We start from the raw sequence: 17,074 nt of genomic DNA, 5'->3' as shown, positions 1-17,074 counted from the left end.
ACCATCTCATGATAAAACTTAAATGAATGAGGAGTTACCTCTTATGAATGGGCAAAGAAAATGGTTTCCTGAGATGGAATCTCCTTCTGGTGAAGATGCTGTGAACGTTGTTGAAATGACAACAAAGGATTTAGAATATTACATAAACTTAGTTGATAAAGCAGTGGCAGGGTTTGAGAGGATGGACTCCAATTTTGAAAGAAGTTCTATGGTGGGTAAAATGCTATGAAACAGCATTCCATGCTATGGAGAAATCTTTTGTGAAAAGAAGAGTCAACCAATGCGGCAAACTTCATTTTTGTCTTATTTTAAGAACTTTTCCACAGCCACCCCAACCCTCAGCAAACCCTACTTTGATTAGTCAGCAGCTCTCAATATTGAGGGAAGACCCTCCACCAGCAGAAAGATTGCTAATCTGAAGGCTCAGATGATTCGCATTTTTTAGCAATAAATATATTTTAAAATTCAGTTGTGTCCTTAATATTTTTTTTTTAGACATAATGCTAGGCTGGGCTTGGTGGCTCACACCTGTAATCCCAGCACTTTAGGAGGCTGAGGCAGGCAAATCACAAGGTCAGGAGATCGAGACCATCCTGGCTAACACGGTGAAACCCCGTCTCTACTAAAAAATACAAAAAAATAGCCAGGTGTGGTGGCGGGCGCCTGTAGTCCCAGCTACTCGGGAGGCTGAGGCAGGAGAATGGCGTGAACCTGGGAGACGGAGCTTGCAGCGAGCCGAGATCCTGCCACTGCACTCCAGTCTGGGAGACAAAGCGAGACTCTGTCTCAAAAAAGACATAATGCTATTGCACACTCGATAGATTGCAGTATAGTGTAAACAACTTTTTTTTTTTTTTTTTTTTTGAGACGGAGTTTCACTCTGTGCCCAGGCTGGAGTGCAGTGGCACGATCTCGGCTCACTGCAACACCTGCCTCCTGGGTTCAGGCGATTCTCCTACCCCAGCCTCCCAAGTAGCTGGAATTACAGACACATCGTGACCACGCCTGGCTAATTTTTGTATTTTAGTAGAAACAAGCGTCTCACCATGTTGGCCAGGCTGGTCTCAAACTCCTGACCTCAAGTGATCTGCCTGCCAAGGCCTCCCAGAGTGCTGGGATTACAGGCATAAGCCACCGCCCCGGCAGTGTAAACAACTTTTATATGCACTAAGAAACCAAAAAACTCATGTGACTTGCTTTATTGCGATATTCACTTTACTGAGGTGGTCTGAAACTCAACCTGCAACATCTTGGAAGTATGCATGTAGACACTTGTGAATTTTGTCCAGTCCAAAGCTAACATTGATTAGAAGTCGGAAGTAACTCTTTTAGTTACTTTAAAAGTAAAAAAATTACCTACCCTTTGAACAAATAGGATATAACAACAGTTTAATTCGGTTGACATTAAATTTAGGGCAACAGAAAGAGTTTTCTGATTGCTTTTATCACTTTTTTTCAATGTGTGAGGACTTAAGAATTGGCTTTTCTTATGCCAGAAATCTCCAAGGGACCAGTCTTAAAAAGCGTATAATGCTGGAAAAGCATCAGGAGCGGGTAGGACACCTATGAATCTGTGGAATGTCTAAACCTAAGAGCATCATTTAGGAACACCTGTTACCTTGGTCCCTATTATTAATCTGAGGACTGGTTTGTGATATTGCAGGAGCATAAGATTTGGTAGACACAATCATTCTCAATTTGTTTCCGGCTTGAGACTTTTGACCACTCATAGATGGCCCCTTTCGTCATTTGATGGAGGGAGGAAAAAGCTATCTGGGGTTGGGGCCCAGCAACCTGCATTTTAACCAACCCTCCAGGTAATTCTGATGCACTTAAACTTTGAGAACCCCACTGTACCCCTACTTACTTAAGTAACTTTGGTACTAGAAATAACGTTGCTAGTTTTTCAGAGTTGTAGTTTGAAAATTTTCTCTACTTTACCTCTTCCCCTACTTGTTAGTCTTGGGAACACGAGTAGGTAACTTAACCCACTGACCCACAGTGATGCATTTTATCTGCAAAATAGGTAATAGTAATAGCTTCCTTGCTTAAAGTCCCACAGGCAGGATCTATACAGTCTTTGATTGGCTTCCATTATTTACACAGAGTTTGAGTCTTAGGGCCAGCTTTGTTTTGTTGTTTTTAAGTTTGAGGAGTGGCTTAAATTTAACCTAATAATTTAGGAATTGGCAGAACTGATACTCTCCAAAAGTGCTAAGGAGAGTTACAAGCAGAGGGATGCTAGAGCCAGCACCTACTGGGTTAAAAGAGTCCATGTATGCATCTCTTCCCAATTATGTGTTTATTGACATCACAATGGTAGCTTGAAATTGGTCATGGTCGGGGGTGATTATACCATGGAAATTAGTAAATGCTATAAACTAGGGCTTTTAGTTTCAGAGAGCTGGTTGTTAAACATTTACTAGCATATCTTAGTTACAAAGTATGTTCAAATGACCTGAAGCTTCATTTGCATATTTGCTGGATCTAATAGTTCAGATTTGTGATCATTTAAGGCCCATTATAGGATCAGCATTAGGATATATATAGATAAAATTGGTAGTATGGGAGTCAGATTCAGCCCACAGACATGTTTTGTGGGCCTGCAATGTATTTTTTTAATGTTAAATTAGCTGTCAGCACTTAAAAATTGGAAGATTTAACATAAAAATTTGGATTTCTGGCTCTTGAAAAATAGGGTCATCTGGTAACACTGGGCCCCCAACATCACATGGCAACAGTGGGCAGCAGGTGAATTTTAAATATGTGCAGGTTGACTTGTTTGCTACAGTCCTTATCATTCTGTGACTCTACATCTAGTCAAGGCCTTTGCTGCTTTGTTTTCTTACAGTCTCCTTTAGGCATTTGAGTCTATGGCCCTTGATGTAAAGAAAACTAAGCCCCGAGAAAGAGTGTTTCTCACTAGCTGAAATCTCAACATGCTGTTTTAAGCTTTCCACAAAGTTAATTCAGTTGGACTAATGGACTGCAAAGTCTGATAATTAATTCCCAACTCGCCCTGAATTTCAGATGGCCTATTTGAAAATCCAAGTAGCAGTATGTCTCACTGCCTGCACTTGGGACCCTGTCATTTTTCCCAGATGAAGACTTTTGAGGGAGGTCTCTATAGGGCTCAGTGAAAGTGACACATATCTTTTTTTCCCTGTCTGGGAATGCATGACCTCAAGCTTCAGAGATATCCACCCCTCAGTGAAATGTGTAGAAGAGATGTTTGCTGCTAGCACTTTGTTAGAAAATAATTTTTAGGGAAAAGGTGAAATAATGATGTTTCTTTTCAGGTCAAAGTAGTATGTACGTAGATTATTTGCCTTGGCAGGTTTTTCTTTTTTCCTAGTATAGTTTCAGGAGGTCCAGCAGGATAGATTTTGTGTTTGTTATGTTGGCTCTGGAATTGGCTGTCAATATTGTTGATGAACCTCTGATTAATTTTTAAGCAGTTAACCTATACTTCCAAGACTGGCTGATGAAATTGCTACTTTTCAGTTTGGGGTGATCCAAGAGATAACTCCCTGTTCCACGTAATAAATGTTTATTAAGCAATTATTATGTGTAGGCCTTGAGCATGGTGCTAAGGGGCAGCCAGAGACCTAGAAAACAAGCCAGAATGTGACCTGTGCTATAAGTGCAATGGAAGGCTGTGGAATCGGGGAGAACAGAGGAAATAGCGTTTACACTGCTATGCCCTGCTGTAGTCTTTCAGGTCTCCAGATAGTTTTATACCTGTAATTTTGCTTCTTAAAACATGTATAATTACATACATCTCATTCAAAAGTTTCACTTGGTAAAAAAAGAAATGTTTAGAATCATTTATGAGGTAGATTTACTTAGCACCATGGGTCATTTAGAATGTTTATTTCAAGAATAATCAAGAATACATCCACTATCTGGTTGGTAACCTATTCTAACTAATTCTGTTCTTCAGGTGTACAATCAGAGGATTTTGTTAAATAAGAAATTCAAATGAGTAACATGAAGTCAAAAATTTTGTTTTCGCTCTTTTTTTGTTTTGTTTGTTTAGACAGAATCTCAATCTGTTGTCCAGGCTGGAGTGCAGTGACACGATCATGGCTCACTGCAGCCTTGACTTCCCAAGCCTGAGTGATCCTCCCACCTCAGCCTCCCAAGCAGCTAGGACCAGCAGCATGTACCCCACGCCAGGCTTTTTTTTTTTTTTTTTTTTTTTTTTTTTTTAAGAGATGGGTCTCCCTATATTGCCCAGGTTGGTCTCAAAATCCGTGGCTCAAGTGATCCTCTCACCTCGGCGCCCCAAAATGCTGGAATTACAGGTGTGAACTACCACACCCCAGCCCATTTTAGCTCTTAATTTTTATAATGAAGATAATATCTTTTTGACAAAATATCTAAGTCTAGTACTTGTGTAGGCTGTTTCCAGACTCCAGAAGCAGTACCCATTATGACAATGAAGACACGAGAAGTACAGCAAGTCATTAAGAGATATTTGCTAGTTGTGTCACTTAGGGAAAGTTATTTAAGTTCTGTGAATCTTAACCATAGAATAAGGTTGATGGTACCAACTTTTAGGGTTTTAGGGAGAATTAAATAATCTGGTACAAGGGTTTAGCATGTAGTAAACAGTAAATAGTTGCTATTATATTTTTAAAGAGATTTTTAAAAAATTTATATTGGGTCTTTTAAATTATCTTCATTTGTTCAGTTTCATGTTGGTGATTGTTAGGTTTTTTTCTTTCTTTGGTCCATGGAAAATGATGTTTCCAGATCTCTGGGCCAGTAGTAATATATTTGAGGATCATAAATTAAACTTTTGAGAAGGCAAAATGTCTACCAGACCCTAAGTCTAGCCCTCAGCCCGGTCATTCCCCTTTACCCTTTTGCCCCTGTACATTTTTGTCTCACAGGAACATAATAGGGCACTTGGGGACCACCCCAGACATTAATAAAAGAGCCAACATTTTTTGAACGCTTTGCCTTTGCCAAGGCTTATGTAAACACTTTACCTATATTTTTAGGTAATCTTCATAGCAATGGTGTGCAATGAATGTTATTATTATCTTCCCCATTTTACACATGAGGGCACTGAGGTTTGAGAAATCATTCAGTTAAGTAAATTTTAGAGCTAGAATTCAAAGCCAGATCTAACTACAGAGCCCAAGCCTGGAAAAAAGGGAGTAGGGCTTTGTGGGCTCAAAGGTGATTCACCCCAGTTCCCAGTCCCTCAGGACTTCATGCTCTACCAAGGAAGTATAGCATTTTTGTTGCTTTCTGAATATTCTTAGTCTGCTCACCCTGTGCAAGCACCTCTGTCTTGGCAGCATTCCCTATTAGATTCCTGTCACTGCTATAACAAATAAACTTAATGGTTCAAACAACAGAAATTTATTCGCTTGTAGTTCTTAATGCCAAAGGTTCAAATTCAAAGCATTGGCAGGACCATACTTCCTTCAGTGGCTCTTGGAGAGATGCTATTCTTTGCCTCTTCCAGCTTCTGGTGGCTGTCAGCATTCATTGGCCTGTTGAGCAGCACTCCAGTCTCTGCCTTTGTCTTCACATGGCCTTCTCCTTTGCATCTTTTAAATCTCTCCTATGTGTCTGTATGCTTGCCATTGGACTTAGGGCCCACACCAATAATCCAGGATGGTCACTTCTTCTCAAGATACTTAATTAGATCTGCAAAGACCCTTTTTCCAAATAAAGTCACATTCACAGGTGCTGAGAATTAGGACATAGTGCCATCTTTCAGGGACCACCATTCAACCCACGACACACGGTGATGGGTGCATTTCAAGCAACCAGGCAAGCTCTTGTCCTTTAGCATGCACTGTGGGCAGGTATGACATCTAGCCAAGGCTACTTTTCCAGTGCAGTGACTGATTATCTGCAAGATTTTACAACTTGTTTTAAGGGTGTCTCCATGCTTTTCATGTGAATAACCCCATCTTAAATAGAAATAAAACCTCTGGGGCTTCCCCTTAGGTGGTCGCCTATCTCACAAGGTTTTATTTTGTTGTTTGTTTTGTTTTAGATTGCTGACCTGCAGCTGCATAAACTGGATGAACTGGACTGTCTGATTCAGGGCCTGCTTTATGTCGACTCTGTTGGCTTCAACGGCAAGCCAGAATGTTACTATTTTGAAAATCCCACAAATCCTGAATTGTGTCAAAAAAAGCCGTACTGCCTTGATAACCCATACCCTATGTTGCTGGTTAACATGGGCTCAGGTGTCAGCATTCTAGCTGTGTACTCCAAGGACAACTATAAAAGAGTTACAGGGACCAGGTAAACATGTTTCCGCTTGTGCTTGAACCCAGACCTCTTTCTTGATGACCAGTTTATAGTAAAAGGTTATTTATATTGAATACATTTTTAAAAGAAATATCTTGGCCTCCTTGGGCAACCAAAAAGAATTTATTGAATGGTGTGTTAAAGTGGTATGTGGGTGATAATAAAACACAGTCCTTGCCTTGATAGAAACTTTGGTCAGGTTGAGGGAAGAAGGATCGCACACGCCAGAAATTTGCCAAGAAGGAGGTATACATTAAGTGCCAAATGATTGGCAGGGTCAGTAGAATTCAGATGGAAGGATACTTGGGATGGTCAGAGATGACTTCAGAAGAAACCTTCTTTTGGACCCTCATTGATGCCTAGCTCGGAGTGACTTGCTTGAAATAATATACCATTCCAAACAGCAAACCAAACTATGTCTACAAAGAATGTTTTTTTACCTCAGCCAAATGCTCCACCTGAAAACTGGAATAGTCAGCACACCTCCTAGGGAATTTTGGAGTGGAGTAGACAGGGAAACAGCCCTATGGCCACAGTGGGGCAGAAGGCCTTGTTTTTCAGTGCACACACCCCAAGGCCCAAGTAAGAGCCAAGGGGCTCAGCTTCCTGTTAACGGGTATTCAACATGGGAAAAACATCTAGGGTCACATCTCTCTAAGACATCGCAGTATAAACAAAACTAAATAGGTTTTCCTTAATTCTAGGAGGAGGATTTGATGTGAAGCATTTCTCCAGCATGTGGAACCATAGAACCCATTTTTAGAGGAACAACTTAGGAGATTGGTGCCATGTAGAATGTGCTTTGGGACTTGATGTTGAAACCAGTGTTTTTGATAGATGCAGATATCATGTCACTTCTCTGGGTCTCAGTATCCTCATTTCTGCCATGAAGGGGGTTGTTTCTTAGATCGCTTCTACAGACTTTTCCAGTACTGAAATTCTGCAGGACTACTCACCCGTTAGGAGGAGAACATTACTTTTGCAGTACATTTCCATGACTTGTGATAAATGAGTGGTTCCCCACTGAAGATGGGAAGGTTTAACAGTGTCCCCCAGGACATGTTTGACATCCTTTTTTCTTTGGTTGTTACAACTGGCATCTAGTGGGTAGAGGTCAGGGGTGCTGCTAAAATCCTATAGTACATAAGGCAACAAAAAATTATCGAGCCCCAAATATCAGTAATGCTGCTGTTGAGAAACCCTGGCATGCATATACACACACAAACACACACACACATTCTAACTGAAATCTACTTGTGTCCAGAGTATAGGCTTTGTTTTGTAAGTTAATTGCTACCAAGTATACATTTTCTCATTGAGAATATAGAAGTTTGCTTGCTCACACAAGAAACAAAACTGACTCTGTGACCTCATGAGGACTGTCAGGAATATCAGAGACATGAATATTTCAGCTGAGTTGGTTTTACGTTAGAGAGTGATTTGATAAACATAATTTTTAAGCAACTACAGACCTCCTCCCAGAAGGAGTAATTGAATTGGTAAAGCTAGTCCCAAGGTAACAGCAAGCTATACATTGTTCACAATTAGAGATATTTACAGTTTTATTAACACTTAACAATTTAATGAATTACATCACAGGTACACTTTCTTAAACTTGGAGGCTCCACGGATCTGGGTCATCTTGAATAGCTGCGAAGAAGCAAACTGTGGTGTTTGGCTTTTATTATGTGTGTAATAATGTCTATAAATATTGATGAATACCCATTAATGTCCAGTATTCTCCAGTCATCAACAAATTCTGTCTGGATGTTCAAGCTTCCCTATAAACTCTCTCTTCAATCAGTAGTTTTGGAAAGGTGCTACCGAAGCCTGCAGGTTAATGGAGAACCCTTTCAGGGACTACCATGAGAGGGGAGGGGAATGAAACATCAAGTCTGTGGGGCTGTGATCCTGATCCAGAGTTGTTTTGCCAAAGGTTTCTTTTAATTCAAGTTAGTAAACCTCTGACATAAACGATTACAGTTAGCAGTGAAGTTAGTATCTATGGTTAGTATGAGTGTGTAAAACACATTTTGGGAACCACTGTTTTAGCAAATGGCTTAGCTTCAAGTTTTGCTACTCCTATTGTGAACTGACAGCGGTCACTCCAGGTTTTTTCTTATTGTATTATACCTGATTTTCCCATTAAACATTAAAGATGTTTATTTTTAAGAAGCTACACAGGATGTCAGTTTCCTTTTAAACGTGATTTCAAATGGTTTATTTCAGTGTTATATATAATTTTGTTGCATCCCAGATTGGGTAGCAACATTTTTTTCCTAGTGACACAACTCCAATTATAGAAGTCAGTGGAAGAAATAGTACTTCATAGCTGACAGTAGAATGTGTAGTCCGTTAAAAGAGGAATGCAGATAATTTTGAAACTTTGGTAAAAGTAGCAGTCCATCTCATCTCATTATTTTGGAATCTGTTTTAAGGGCATGAGCACTTACTTGAAGGTTTCTTCTGCTGTTTCCTAAAATCCCCCACTATGATGTTGTTTGTTTTGTTTTACTTTTAAATGATGATAATATTCTACAGCTTTTTCTTGCATTATTTTTGTCTCTGATATACTGAGTTTTTACTGTATGCCTACTGAAACAAACAGATGCATCTGATTGTGAGCAAGGAAATCACTTGATTAAATAATGGTTAGCAGGTTGAGGATATTAATAAAGTGCTGGGAGACATTTGGCTCTTCTGCAGCCATGCATTCTTTCCTCCTATCTGCAGTGCACTCACTGTGCAAATGCATGCTCGCTTTACCTCATTTGCTCCAATTCTTTATATGGAGTCATCTGTCATTTTCCAGTCATACAAGGCACTTGCCCTTTTTCATTTATACCAACACATCAGCCAATGGGTTACCTTCTTTCTAAGTCAGCCAGTGTCTTCAGTTGCCTACCTTTGGAGTGGGTTGTTGAATGCCTCGATTAATACAAATCCTTAATGTCCAAAGAAAGATTATTCGTGGGGATGACAGATATTTAGAAGCTAGAAATGGGAGCAAAGACATCTTTCTAAAAATACACAGGGAGAAAACAAAACAAATCCAAATAGCACACAAACCAAAACATGTTCCCACAGTAGTTTTGTAGGTAGGCTGAAACCAGCAATGTAGAATGACATACTTCATTAAATGTAAATAAAGATTAACTTTCTTAGAGGAAATCCGAAGTTTGTACTGTGACTAAGTTGTGAAGGTAATAATGTACATGGACCTCTTCCTTTACTCATGGAACTGCATCTGCAGTTTGGGTAGCTGCTACTGGTGGTAACTAGCTACATAATTTTCCATGAAAACCCATAATTTCAATCATATATATGTGTATATATATGTATATTAGGAAACGAAGTTATATATATATATACATATATACATATATATACATATATACACACACACACATATATATATATATATATATTTTTGTTGTTGTTGTTGTTAGACGGAGTCCGGCTCTGTCACCCAGGCTGGAGTGCAGTGGTGCAATCTCGGTTCACTACAGCCTCCACCAGGGTACAAGTAATCCCCCCACCTCAGCCTCCTGAGTAGCTGGGATTACAGGCATGTGCCACCACGCCTGGCTAATTTTTGTATTTTTGGTAGAGCCAGGGTTTCACCACGTTGGCCAGGCTGATCTCAAACTCCTGACCTCAGGTGATCCACCCACCTTGGCCTGCAACAGTTCTGGGATTACAGGCATAAGCCACCACGCCTGGCCTCAATCAAGTATACTTTTATACAAATGACAATTTAAGAATATTACACATAGTTTCGCTATTTCATTTTATTTTATTATTTTTTGAGATGGAGTCTCACTGTGTCTGTCTCCCAGGCTGGAGTACAATGGCACAATCCCGGCTCACTGCAACCTCCACCTCCTGGGTTCAAGCAATTCTCCTTCCTCAGTTTCCTAAGTAGCCTGGATTACAGGTGTGAGCCACCACACCTGGCTAATTTTTGTATTTTTAATAGAGACAGAGTTTCACCTTGTTGGCCAGGCTGGTCTCAAACTCCTGACCTCAAGTAATTCACTCGTCTCAGCCTCCCAAAGTGCTGGGATTACAGGCATGAGCCCCCACACCCAGTCAGTTTCATTTTAGATGCATCTTCAAGAACTATGTACCTTTCTATAGTTTTGTACCTTCTTGTTAACAGTTATTGACATTATTAAACATAACCTTAATCCCAAATTGATTTTATTCTTAGAAGTAAAAGCCAGTGCTCAAACACAAATTGAATTTCCAAAGCTAGTAGCTCTTTGGGGCTTCAGAACAGATGGATGTGAGCAGCTCTTCTTCATTTACTCTTCTACATGGTAAAGAAATAGGAAAACCTATGTCCATTAGCTTTAGGAATCAATACTCCTTTTCCTGCTGGGAGTTCACTGGCGATACTTTACTCTGAATCTGCTTTTCTTTCCATTAGGTAACTTTGATATTAATACACAATTGAGTTCATTCTTGGCTACTGTAATTACTTTCTAATTTTGTGTAGGCTGTTTTAGAGGAACTTTCCCCCTCAACAAGTCAAAGCTTTTTAAATGTAGTTCAACCATTGGAACCACTTTATGACCTTTGTTACTGTTTTTTACCATTGAGTGGTAAGTAATATATTAAAAACCTTCTGGAGAGTCTACTAGAAAAAGATTCAGTATCAGATCAATGGTTCCCTTCTAGAAATATTCAAGGAAGCTAAATGAGATTATCTCTGCTAGAGAAGCAAGGTCAGGTAAAACACAGCTTTTAAGACTGGCCACTCCTGGCGCAATGCTGGGTCAGTTTTGTCATCAGAGGGTTTGGCTTCATAGCTTTGAACTATGCCTTATGTACACACAAATTCTTTTTCTAGGTATTTATATTTAGCTGCATATGGTTTTTTAATAGGAGTTATTTCTTGGTTATTTGCTGCTTTCAGACCACCCAAATAGAAGAGATCATGATTTGGCCCCATTTCATAGGTGGGAAGGCTGAACAAAGCACTCAGGTTAGTGGCTAGTTGAAGGTCTCACAACAGAAATCAGTGAGAGTCTTTCTTTGGTTTTATTCTCAAATTTAGGGGCAAATTTTCCTTGATGTTTATTTTTAGAGTCTGCCCTCTTTTCATATCCAGTCTACCCTAAAGCTCTGTTGCACCCTAGCACTTTAATTCAAGTGCCCCTTTGTTCATCTGCTTTTATTCAAAACCCATATTAATAGTCTTGACGTAGTTGGGGACTTGGATGGGCATATCTTAAAGTAAAATTTAAAAATAAACCTTATTATTCCTTCAGTCTTGGAGGTGGAACATTCCTAGGCCTATGTTGCTTGCTGACTGGTTGTGAGACCTTTGAAGAAGCTCTGGAAATGGCAGCTAAAGGCGACAGCACCAATGTTGATAAACTGGTGAAGGACATTTACGGAGGAGACTATGAACGATTTGGCCTTCAAGGATCTGCTGTAGCATCAAGGTAGAGATTAAGTAGCTAGGAGCAGTAGTGATTAAACACAAGGCAGCCTCTCCGCCCTGGCCATTCACTAAGTTATGTTTTAAAATGTCAATCCACCAGCCTGGTGCAGATACCTGTTGTATCAGAGCTCAGACTTGATCTCCTGCCCTTGATGAAGCACTGAGATGTTTAGCTCTTGATGCTTGTTCTTAAAATAAGGCAACTTTGAAAGAAGGTTCTAGAAAACTGCAATAGTTTCACCTGTTCCATTCTTGTCCAGATATCTAGAGGCATTAATTTTTTCCCCCATCAATGGACATGCTATTCTGTCCCTATTGACAAAAGGGCAGTCAGCCATGCATACTATAATCCTGTCTTCTTATAAACCTTAGTAGCAAAATTGGATCACTTGAGTTTGAACAGTTACTCGTAGAGCCTTCCACAATACTTTGGTGGAAGGATGGGCCCTGCCTGAGGACGATTTTGAACACTCTCACTAATATTTCCAACATAGCTTTGGCAACATGATGAGTAAAGAAAAGCGAGATTCCATCAGCAAGGAAGACCTCGCCCGGGCCACATTGGTCACCATCACCAACAACATTGGCTCCATTGCTCGGATGTGTGCCTTGAATGAGGTAAGGCCTTACTCAACCCGGTGAAAGCTGTGTGTCATTCATACACATCATCTTGGCAGTGCAACACCTGTTGACTCTTACACAACTACATATCCTTAGGAAAGCTTCCCTTTACTATAGTCACACTTTACAGAACAGGAGGGGTGTGCGTTGGGGGAGGGGGAGGAATATATGCTTTCTTTTTAAGAAGGCACTGGATGATAATGAATGATAAACCATTCACCTGTGGAAACATGATACAATTACAACCCATGTCATAGTCTCTCTAACCATCATTATTGCCATGTGTCCACTGAAATGTGAGGAAAAGGTCTGAGCATCCTTGCACATAACTGCAGGTAAAATGCTCGACTTGCAATATTCGATATTCTCTCTGCTTTCAGCTTCTTTACAGTGTTGCCTTGTGGCATGGAGTTCAAGCAGCATTGTACAGGGCTATCAAAGCACAGAGAGCTTGCTACAGCCAAGGCCAGCCAGAGCCCCAGGCACAAAAAGGGGTGGAGCTGGTGACATACAAAGTTGTATTAACATGTTTTGAAGCATTGCAAGATTCATTTGGAAAAAATTGAACCTTTTCTGAAATACAAGGTGTGTAAAGTAGAACTCTTCACACTGAGGTATATTAGAAAGACAAGAAAGAGGAGTTGAGGCATGGAACAGGTCATAGGTCATATTAAACAGCTTTTAATAGAGAGGTGACATACATACAGAAGAAGGCTCAAATTATAAGCTTACAGTTTAATTTACACACACAAGCACCCCTGTGTAGCCATCACTCAGATCAAGAAATAGAACATTATAGGTACTCAGAAAGCCCCTTGAGCCCCCTCTCAGTTGAATAGTTGAATGTTAGTGTATGAGGCAGTCTTTATGATACATGGGTGTTAGCCCTGCCTTTGAGTTCTGGGTTGACAAAAAACATACTCTCCTTGCATAACACTGAACAGAGTATGTTACTGGCCTGCAGATCAGCGACATACCTTTTTGGAAGCCCTCAGTTCAGACAGAGTCTAAATGGGAGGCTGATACTCAGAGAAAAGAGCATTCCAGAGATGTTTTTTCAAAGTCCACTTGAGTCATGGGACACAATGTAACAGTTTATTTCTTGACGTTAACCTTTAAAGGGAATTTTTCCAAGTAACGAAACAAGCCCCAAGACCAATATGTGTGTAGTTGGCTGTACTCATGGGCTCTCAAAGGTCAGCTGGTAACACCCCTTGACCACAGAGCAATAGATGCCCTTTCCCCTACTTTCTGCAGAGCTAGCTTCTTGTGCTTTGGCTGGAGTGAGCCAACAGGTCAGCAGGTCTTTTCACAGGCGTCAGAATCCCTTTGGGAGAGAGCAACTGACTTTACTTTTCACTTTTGATTTCAATTTCAATATTATTGATCGCTGGAGTAGAGCGAGTGCCAATTTGAAAATGTAGCCATGTTATACACTGGTTTGAGCAACTATTTTATATGTTTCTGTGGGGCTGAGTGAGTGAAGGGAATTACCAGTTGCCTTGGGGCCAAGGCTGTACCAGAGAGTGTCCAGTCAGTGCAGACTCCCAGTGGCCGCACCAGTGACTGGCAGTGTTGCATTTCCCCGTGAGAGCAGCCACCAAGTCCCTCAGTCCTTGCTTTGCTCTCTGGAGTCACTCATTTGAGAACCTTTGATTGCAGCCATTTCATTGAGGGACACCACATTTACCAAATCTGAAACATTTTTGCCATGATTCTTGAGATGCTGTGAAATGCTTCCCCATCAGTTTTAAATTTTCTGATTCAAATTTTTGGATAGATAATACAAACACATAATACAGACTTCTAAGACATTAGAAGGATACACAAGGAAGTGAGTCACCATTTCCACTTCTGTCTCTCAGTGTTAACCTCAATAGAGGCTGCCATTGTTTTTAGGGTTTTTTTGTTTGTTTTTATTGTATGTATTACAATATATTTTTGTTTATATTGTATGTAATGTAGGATACATTTATCTTTCCAAAGGTAGCAAACTCTATATAACATTCTTTTTACAAAATAATAGCTTTATTGAAATATAATTATATGCTATACAGTTCACCCTCCATATACTATTCCACATCTTGCTTTATCAGCTTTTTATTAAGAAAATTCACAAACATATGTAAAGGAGAGAGAACAGTATAAAGAACCTCCATATATCCATCAGTGCAGATTCTGCAATCATTAAGGCTTCACAACACATGCTTTCTCTATATTTTCTTCTTCCTCCTCCCTCTGGTCCTCTCTCCTTCTTCCCTCTTTTTTGCTAAAATACTAGAAAACAAATCCCAGATATTATATCAATCTACCCTATATATTTTAATAAGCATCTCTAAAAATACTGCCTTTTGCTTTTTGATGTAATAACGCATCTTGAAATTGATCATATCAATATATTTTAAATTGTTTCATTTTTAATGACCATATAGCATTTTAACATATAGATATGCTGTTATTGATTTGTTCAATTTCCTAATGATATTTAGGTTTTTCCAGTCTTTTACTATTATTTAAAAATTCAGTGTATTTGTATACGGTATACACACATATATGTATACACATGTATATTATTTTGCCTACATGTGAGTATATCAATAGGATAAATTCCTAGAAGGGAACTTGCTGAGTCATAGGATATGTTGATTGTAATATTAACAGATGTAAAGTTCCCTCCATAAAGGTGGTTCTAATTTATATTCCCACCAAGCAGGGTTATAAGGGTACAAGTTTCTCCACAGAGTTATCAAACTTTTTTATTTTTTTCAATGTAATAGGTTAAAAATTATACCTTCTTTTGGGATTAACTATTAATATTATTTACTCATTACTCTATTGGGTTGTTGGCCTTTTTTTCTTATTGATTTATGGAACTCTTTATTGATTAAGTAACAAATCCATTTTATGTGAAATGTACTGATAATATTTTCCATTTATTGCTTCCCGTTTGGATTTGTTTGTGGTGATGTTTTTCCCCGAATAAATTTAACTTTTTAAAGTAAATGTAGCAATTATTTTGAAATGATTTCCTTTATTATGCATTTTCTACTTCAACTTTTTTTTCCAATTCTTCCATATTTTTCCCTATCTCTTTTTCTTTTCTTTCTTTCTCTTTTTTTTTTTTTCTTTTTTAACATCTTTGACCCACCTGGAATTTATTTGAAACATGGAATGCTCTTCCAGTTTTAATGCCACTTCTACTCCTTCTGACTTTCTATTAGGGTAATGCAGGACTGGGCTTTGAGCAAATCCTCCCTTGGACTCCCTTGTTTTGGGAGAAAGGGCAAAACTCCTCAATTTAATTAAATTTCTTTTTAGTCTGAGTTTCTTAGAGTGTTCCTTGCCACCTCTTAGTTTGGGTGATTTGTGGCTTTTTTTTTTTTTAATGAAAATTGATTAAAACTACCTCCACTCCTCCACCCACGGAAAATTTTCAGTGGCTAATGGGTTAATGAACATTCATTGTTAAAACTTGAGGCAGTTAAAAGGTGATGTTCCCAGACCCTGATTACTCTTGATAGACTAAGCAGAAAATAATACCAGCTTCAAAGACTCTCTTGCCTTTGATATGAGTGACCATAGCAACTGGCTCTGAGTGAGTGAGTGAGTGGTGAGCAGCCTCTGCATGGTAGACAGGTTGAGCTCCGGTTTGAGCTTAAGAAATATCTGGGGGAGTGGGAAGTATAATGAGTGCACTGGAGCTGGAAGCTTACAGGATTTGAAGCATGTCTGCATGAACAGGATAGGAGAGGAATGCTCATAAGTGTATGTTCAGAATGCAAAGCCACATCCGTGATGACAAAAATAGAGTATTTTTTGTTACCATATTTTAACTCATGTATTGGCCAAACAGGATATTCCACTATATATCCTGAGGGCAGAGACTGAGTATTCTTTGTATTTCTAGTGTCCAGCACAGAACAAATTGAGTATTATTCATTAGACAAATAAAGCATACCATAGCCATTTTATTTGTGAGTTGGTTATAAGAGTATTTTATACCTAGAAGTTGGGGGATTGAGGTATTACACATGAAAATTTAGCTGAACTTGAACTCCAGTTAAAATTGTATATATATGTGTGTTTTGGGAGCTTAATTTCATGTCAGACGTAAGACAGTCTAACATAACACCTGCAAATAAGTCCAATATCAGTTTCTGCCTTGCCCAACAAAAATCTCAGCCTCTTGTTCTTGTGGAATGCACTATAAGGTTGGTTTAACTTCATTTTGGCGATGTTGAAATAATTCCACCAAAAAAACAAGGAAAATTCACTCTTCAAGGTTCTGTTTAGAGACATACAGAACATTGGGTCTTTGCCAAATGCTATTTTTATGCCATGATTCAATTGTTTTCTTTAATATTTTTTCCAGAATATAGACAGAGTTGTGTTTGTTGGAAATTTTCTCAGAATCAATATGGTCTCCATGAAGCTGCTGGCATATGCCATGGATTTTTGGTCCAAAGGACAACTAAAAGCTCTGTTTTTGGAACATGAGGTAGGTTGAGCTTGCATAGACTTACTGTCATATGTGGAGTATATTTTGGTTTGGCTAACATATCAGCAGGTCTCTTAGCTTTTTAAATTGGTCAAGTAGAAAAGTTGCCATTTACACTTTGCATTTACACAAAGGATAAGAAAAAAGCATATATAAAATGGAAGCGTTCTTATCCAACAACCAGGACTGGTAGTTGGTTAATTTAATTTTTTAAAAAGTCA

The 17,074-nt window shown here is 39.1% G+C and overlaps 1 protein-coding gene across 2 annotated transcripts in view; it reads left to right on the top strand.

Annotated features, from left to right (window-relative positions):
• Positions 1-17,074, top strand: part of PANK1 (pantothenate kinase 1) — a 64,191-nt gene that overhangs the window by 41,678 nt on the left and 5,439 nt on the right. For both annotated transcript variants that reach the window (NM_001372235.1, NM_001372236.1), the window contains 4 exon segments: positions 6,023-6,276; positions 11,559-11,735; positions 12,229-12,352; positions 16,728-16,853. In NM_001372235.1, the coding sequence (NP_001359164.1) occupies positions 6,023-6,276; positions 11,559-11,735; positions 12,229-12,352; positions 16,728-16,853 (681 nt within the window).

This window comes from Pongo abelii, chromosome 8 (assembly GCF_028885655.2).
Source record: "Pongo abelii isolate AG06213 chromosome 8, NHGRI_mPonAbe1-v2.0_pri, whole genome shotgun sequence".
NCBI classification, from domain to species: domain Eukaryota; kingdom Metazoa; phylum Chordata; class Mammalia; order Primates; family Hominidae; genus Pongo; species Pongo abelii.
The sequence above is the reverse complement of the archived record's forward strand: the minus strand, read 5'-3'. Positions and strand labels throughout refer to the sequence as shown.